We start from the raw sequence: 7684 nt of genomic DNA on the forward strand, positions 1-7684 counted from the left end.
GAGGGGGAACACACACGACGATGAGCGTTCGGAGAGACAGTCTGTCATTACAGACCAACTGGTGAGCTCAGTTGACGAATTCGTGAGGAACGATCGGCGCGTCACAATTGATGACATCTGTGAGCATTTTCCCAATGTTTCTCGAACAATTGTTCATGAAATTGTTAAACACCATCTGCATTATGCAAAAATTTGTGCAAGATGGGTCCCTCGCGTATCTCAATGAGCTGGCGGCGAAGGACTATGCAGCAGGAATACAGAAACTTGTCACACGTTATGACAAATGCCTTAATTTGCTTGGAGATTATGTTGAGAAGTAGTTTAAAGTATCCTCTTTCAAATAAAATTTTTTATGTTTGTTAATATTTACTTTTGTGTCTTTATTTCACGAACGGGTACTACTTTCCGGATGACCCTCGTATGTATGTGTATATATATATATATATATATATATATATATATATATATATATATATATATATATATATATATATATATATATATATATATATATATATATATATAGTACAATACACAGTAACACAGAATATAGAAATACAAAAAAGAAGAACACTCACACGTAGTTTCTTGATATTTCCACGGAAACAATCCGTCTTCATCTGAAGATATAGAAGTAATGACTGCTGGAATTGTAGGGGGTGAGGGGTACGAGAGAAAGGGAAGTGGGCCAGGGGAAGGGGAGAACGGGAGGCGAAGGAGGGGTGAGAGGAATGGTACGAAAGCATATATATATATATATTATATATTTTTTTTTAAGGTAATCTACCGGTTAAGGTAGGTTTTTCGATGGATACAACTACCAAACAAATATTTTGTGACTACTAACAAAACACAACCCTAAATTCTACTCTACACCAGGTCCCTCTTCATCTCTGAGTACTTTCTTCCTCCCTTCATCCCGTCCAACATCCCTATCCTGTTCCTTCCCTTTCCTCTTTTGCCCAACATTCTACCCTCTATCACAGTCTTCAACATCCCACTGCCGGTCAACACCCCCTTCATCCACTTTTCCTGCCTCCATAGGATTGCTCCCAACAAACCCCTCTCTTCGCCCACCATACCAAGTACTTCCTCATTTGTTTTCTTCTCTGTCCATTTCACCTTCTCCATTCTTCTCCACACCCACATTTCAAAAGCCTCCAGTCTACGTCTATCCTCCTGCTTCAATGACCACGTTTCCGCGCCGTACATAGCTACGCTCCATATCAAAGTTTTTACGAGTCTTTTCTTAACATCCTTACTCAAAGTCCCCGTCATCAACTCCCTTCTCCTCGTGAAAGCCTCTTTGCCTAGCGCAATTCTTCTCCTTACGTCCCTACTACTTTGACCGTGTTGGTCCAAAACACTACCGAGATACGTAAACTGTTCTACCTGCTCTAGTTTTTGCCCTCCTATTTTAATGTTAAGCTTGACCTTTTTCTTTCTAGAAAATCGCATAACATTTGTTTTATTAATGTTGATTCTCATCCCATACCTGTCGCACTGAATTTCCAATTCACTCAGCAATGCTTGCAGCCCCTTGGCTGACTGACAAACTAAAGCTTGGTCATCAGCAAACCTAACTGATTTTACGAATTCCCCGCCCACTTTCATTCCTACCTCTAGTTCTTCCCATGCCTCTTTGATCATTTCCTCTGCATACAGGTTGAACAGCAACGGTGATAATGGGCAACCCTGCCTTACACCCCTTCCTAACACTGCCCATCCTGACTCCCCGTTTCCCACCCGCACCTGAGCAGTCTGAGACATGTACAGGTTGCGGATTAGCCTCCTTTCCCTCCAATCTATTCCTATTTTCTGCAATATACTCATTAGTTTTTCCCAATTCACTCTATCAAACGCTTTTTCGAAATCTACGAAACAGGCAAATACCTCCTGGTTGTGTTCTATATTCCTCTCGATTAATAATCTCATTACTGCAATGGCATCACGCGTACCTCTCCCCTTCCTAAACCCAAACTGATCATCCCCTAAGTAATCATTTGCCCTACTCTCTATCCGTTTGTTTATGATGCTGAGAACAACTTTAGCTGCGTGGGATATCAAACTAATTGTCCTATAGTCCTCACATGACGTGGCCTTTACCTTTTTCGGAATCGGAACTAAAACTGCTCTCACAAAGTCTTCCGGCCAGATTCCCTCCTCATAAATGCTACGGATCAGCCCATATAGCCTCTTCCTCCCACATTTTCGTAACCATTTTAAAAGTTCCACGGGAATGTTATCTACCCCCACGGCCTTATTTAGTTTCATCTCCCTTAATGCCCTTTCTATCTCATTGTCTAGTATGCCTGGACCTAAGCTGTCCTCCTCTACGTCATTTTCTTTTTCAATGTCTAACTGTGTTGGTCTGAGTTCTTTACTATACAGTTCTTCTATATACTCCTTCCATCTCTCTTGGATCTTTCCTGCGTCAACTATTACCTTACCCGCCTTATCTCTAACTATTATCATAGCTCTTCCTTTCTTACTTCCTGATAACAATTTAACTTTGCTGTACAGCGCACCGATTTCGCCCTTCCTCTGGAGACTTTCCATATCCTCGCACTGCGTCTTCCACCATGCGTCTTTTGCCTTATTTGTTGCCCGCCTCAATTTATTGTTCAATTCTTTGTACTTCATTTTGCCTAATTCTGTATTTATATTCTTCCATTTTCGCCGCTCATCCATCTTTGTAATCATCTCATCCGTGATCCATGGTTTCCTAGTCCTTTTAGCGTTAACGGTTCCAATAGTGTCTTTTGCGGCTTTAGACAACCCTTTTTTGATCATTTCCCATTTTTCTTCGATAGTACTAAGCCCTTTACCATCCTCCATGATTTTCTCTACCGCCTGTTTGTATTCCTTCCTTTTCAACCCATTTAATGCTTCTACATTCCATTTTCTAACTCGCCGCCCCTGCCTTATCTTTTTAAAACGTACGCTACATTTCATAACAACTAAATTGTGGTCTGAGTCCGCATCCGCTCCCGGAAAGCTGTGGGAATTTATCACACTATTCCTAAACCTGTGTCTAACCAGGATATAATCTAGCTGATATCTTCCTGAGTCACCTGGCATTTTCCATGTATACCTGCGTCTTTTGTGGTGTCTAAACCAAGTGTTGGTGATGACTAACCCCTGTCTCCTGCAGAACTCAACTGCTTTCTCCCCGCGGTCATTCCTCGTGCCTAAACCGTAGTCGCCCACCTCATCACCATCTCTTCCTTCGCCTACCGTCGCATTCATATCCCCCATCACTATCAAATGTTTCCCTGCTGGAACACACGCGATCATGTCCTCTAACTGATCGTATATCTTGTCGACCTCTTCTTCCTTATGGTTGCTCGGTGGCATGTATACCTGAATAATAACCAAGTTCGTCGGTTCTGCTTTTATCTCCACTAGTAGTATTCTACCCGTTACCTGCTCTATGTTGACTACGCTTCTTCCTACCTCTTCATTTAATACTATGGCAACCCCTCGTTGGCTCTCGTCCCCACCGCTGTATATTATTCTATACTTATCACTCCAGTAATCCCCGCTATCTTTCCATCTCACCTCGCATAGACCTAAAATATCTATATTTCCCCTTTCCATCTCTCGCTTAACATTCTCCAATTTCCCTGTCCTCATCATTGTCCTAACATTCCACGTTCCTATTCTAACTAATTTTGTCTTCTTCTCCTGCGTCTTCTGTCCTGCTGCTGCTGGTTTTCCCTTGCAAGGGTTTCGTGGGATGACGACCGCGGAAGCCTTGCCTCCCCCGCTGCCGGGCACGACACACGGCCGATTGGGCCGAGCCCCGTGGTTGCCAGGACTCAAAATATCTCTATTGTCCATCATATTTTTCTAGGGAATGATAATTGAGGTGGTTTCCCGTTGCCTTCCTCAATAGTGTTTTTAACGTGACACCATCACTTACTGGCCGCCCCACTGGGGTCAGACGCCATTGCAGCCGCCTCACTGAGGAACAGACGCTGCGTGGACTACCTTTCGTCTGGCTCCTAACCTTCGACCTATCTGGCATGGGTGACCCTACCAGGAGCAATAATTATTACTCCCGCCAGCACAGCTCTAGGGGTCATCGGAACGCACAAGCCCTTCCACCACGTCAAGGTTGTAGTCCGGGGAGGGATATTATATATATATTATATATATATATTATATATATATATATTATATATATATTATATATATATATATACACACACACACACACACATATATATTATTGTCCATATTTAATGAGTTGTAGTATTCTACAGACTCAATTTTGTGGAAAATTACAAAGTCATGTAATATGGACTTCAAATAATTCCACAAGTTTAAGCCTGAAAGTGTAAAGAATATTATATATATTTGGTTTACATAATGATTTTTTTTCCAGTTATTTGCAAAAGACATAGAGATCTATGTAGGAGAAGATAGGATACTACTTACGACAAAAAGTAGCTCATACTCTCTTGACATTTTCCTTCCTCATTTGATAAATCAAGAGAAAACAGTGGCCGAGTTCTCCAAAGAAAACAAGGTAAATAAATAATCAATATCATATTGTTATGGGGGCGTGGTAGTCCAGGGGTAGTGTGTTGGACTGCTGACTGGGAGGCCCAGGTTCGATTCCTAGGCTCAATTTTGTTGTAATGTTACTGGTAATTAGTTTTTCAATTATTTAAATTTTACCCTGTGATTTTCAGGTTCTTATGCTGGAAATGCCTATGAAACAATAATTCTTCACAAGTATTTTTGTGGGAGAAGAATAAAAATGCCAAAACTCAGTTATTGTTGTTTAATACGTGAATTTGGTGAACAATAATTATTAAAATCAAGTAAGTTCTTATTTAGTTGTGATCATTGTGTTATGTCTTTTGAAACAAACAATTCAATTGTAAATACCCGTGAGTGTTTTACTTATGCTTGTAGCATAATTTGACTGAATTGTGTTTCATGTAATTTTATTAGTGTAACATGAACATCTACATTACACAATAAATTAATTTAATGTTTTATCTTTTCCTGCTTGCAAGATTACCCATGTCATCCATTTTGATGAAAATTAGGGATATACTTTTAATCCAACAAGAATAGCCATGGATCCCAGCAAATTTCATGCTGTAAATGAAATTCCTCTCTCAATAGGAAAAGCATCCATAATTTTTTATTACTAATAATAAAAATGCTCAAAGCAGTAATACACCATGCAAATCAATTGATTTCAAAGTTGCAAAAGGCTCCTAGATCAGTTATAGAGATAATGATTATGGGTGCTCTTCACAATAGAGTTAGAATGATCAGTCACAAGTTGTTTAACCAAAGAAGTCACTCAAGTGAGTGTGATGACCGGAGTCATGAGGAATGAGATCAGCAAGTCTTTAGTATACTTTTGGTGGTTGGGAATGCTTGGGACTGCTGACTGCATTACAGAGTCTTCTCATGACTCCAAAACTACTCTGAAAATCAAAGGCCTCAGTGACTCAAAGGACTCCCAGAGTTTACAGTAAGTGAGTGAAACAAGTGCAGATGACTGACTGCTTTGATTAATCAAAAGAAACCTTCCATTTCCGACAGGTCCAAATGACTTGGTTGGAATCCAAAGTCACTCGCTTCCAGAAAGTCAGTAACGTTGCTATTTTGGTGTTTGTTTATGGAGTGAGTTACAAGTCATTCGTACGTTATTACTTGAATGATTTGATGAATTCATGTTATGATATACATCTTACTTTGTTGGCTTAATTGATTAAAATCTTTATTATTGCTGGAATAACACAGTTTAATTCATTGGATGAGGAGAAATCCAAAGTACGTAGTAGTTACAGGTTTTTTGATCATAAAATCTTTATTATTGCTGGAATAACACAGTTTAATTCATTGGATGAGGAGAAATCCAAAGTACGTAGTAGTTACAGGTTTTTTGATCAATCAACATAATACAGATGTGATCTCAATATTATAGTCAATATGGTGCGCATAGTACAGATGTAATACAATATTATAATAATAATATTCATCAAATTGTTATCTATGCTATTCATTAATGAACAATTTATAAGAACTTGAAATTAAATATTGGAAACGGAAACAAATGAAAATACCCATAATATGAAGTAGATTTCAATACTATGCAGCAATAATACATATGCATTAAATGATACAGGTTACTTAATGGTGTACACACAGCAACAAAAATGGAAATAGTGAGTGATGGGGGATACTGTATGACCGATTGTTCTTCAGCAATACTGTATCAGGAAAATAACATTTTCTGAGGAAATTTTTAAGATAGCAGCTTTACAGATTATTCATTTTCAATGAAAACCATATGATATATTCAATAAAGCAACATTGAATAATTCATTGACAAAAACTGGGACCATTTTTAAATTAACTAACTAAGCAGTAATGTACAATGAAAAAGATATATTTTAATTTTCCCAGTGATGATTTAAGAAAATCATTATTCACAATTTGTTAGGGCCTAATCAACTTTATTTCTCAGTGTGAAACTGGCCTCCCTTTGAAAAAACACGCTCACAAAGCACTGGGGTGACCATCACACAAAGTGTTCTATTCATCGACATATAAAGCCTGGGGTAGACCAGTTTCCTACTCTTCAACCAAATGAGTGGGTCTGAGGTCCTCTCCAAGTACTCCTCCTGGAGGTACTTGTCCACTTCAACTATTACTGCAGATGTTGGATATCCCTTCCACTGGCTGGCAATGGTGGAATCTTAAAGACTCCCACAATGAAGAAGTTGGTGGGGTCCTCTACTTCAGGTTCTGGCAGTTCAGCAATGTATGCTTGCCTGGCTTTGTTGCATAAGGCATGGTCAGGTGGAGCCTTTCCAGCATTTTCTCAACCATTGACTTAATTTCAGGCAACTCCTCACTCAAAAATTTTGATGTGTGCTTAATCAAAAATCTCACAGTAAAAGGAATTTTGGAAACATTTAAAATTTTTCTAAAATTTCTATCCCCTTTTCCAAAAGAGCCCACTCTATTTCATCTAGTATCTGAAGGTGATGGCAATGTACTGCTAATGTAGAAAGGATTGGCATCTTCAGCTGAGTGAATTATTTTAACATAATATAGGTGGAGTTCCACCTCATTTGCATTTTTGGCTTTACTTTTAGCTGTGGGAGATTCATCTGTGTTGCTTGCAAGTTTTTTGCTGCTTTGGGACTTCTTTATAAATGTTCAACTATACTTTAAATTTTTGTTGGCATGGTCTTTATTTCTGATATGCCAGCCTGCACCGCCAAATTCAGAAAGTGAGCAAAACAAGGATTACATTGCCGCTCACATATCCTTATGGCTGCTGTAATATTGGCTGCATTGTCATCCACAACAGCATCAACTTTGTTTAATGGAGTACAATCTATTAAAACCCATTAAATCTCAACAGATAAGTTTTCTAAAGAATGTCTGTAACTGTAGGCGAAGCAGTTGATTAAAAATGAGTAAAAAATACATTCTTCAACAATGAAATGCACCTCAATGCCAGATAACTTACATTAGTCAGAGAAGTCCGGCCATTATTACACACATGCAATGCACACTCCTGCATCACTTAAAGTATTCCTAAAAGAATTATTTTCTCTTTAAAAAAATTAGTGATAATGTATTTCCCTGAGAGAAACTTCCTACTGGGTAAAATATAATTGAGATTGAGCATCTGCATAAT

At 38.8% G+C, this 7684-nt stretch overlaps 1 protein-coding gene across 2 annotated transcripts in view; it reads left to right on the plus strand.

Moving 5' to 3' along the window:
• Positions 1-5114, plus strand: part of LOC139698347 (PIH1 domain-containing protein 1-like) — a 27356-nt gene extending 22242 nt beyond the window's left edge. The window contains exons 7-9 of one of the 2 annotated variants that reach the window (XR_011702898.1): positions 4391-4534; positions 4701-4832; positions 5031-5114. Coding sequence is in view for 1 of the 2 variants with exons in the window: in XM_071597266.1 (XP_071453367.1) it covers positions 4391-4534; positions 4701-4733 (177 nt within the window). In the remaining variant the exon portion in view is untranslated. Of the gene's footprint in view, positions 1-4390; positions 4535-4700; positions 4955-5030 lie in introns of those variants that run through there. The other variant, XM_071597266.1, reaches the window with a different exon arrangement.
• The last annotated feature ends 2570 nt before the right edge of the window (positions 5115-7684 follow it).

This window comes from Hetaerina americana, unplaced genomic scaffold (genome assembly GCF_022747635.1).
Source record: "Hetaerina americana unplaced genomic scaffold, ioHetAmer1.1.p SCAF_10, whole genome shotgun sequence".
NCBI classification, from domain to species: Eukaryota; Metazoa; Arthropoda; class Insecta; order Odonata; family Calopterygidae; genus Hetaerina; species Hetaerina americana.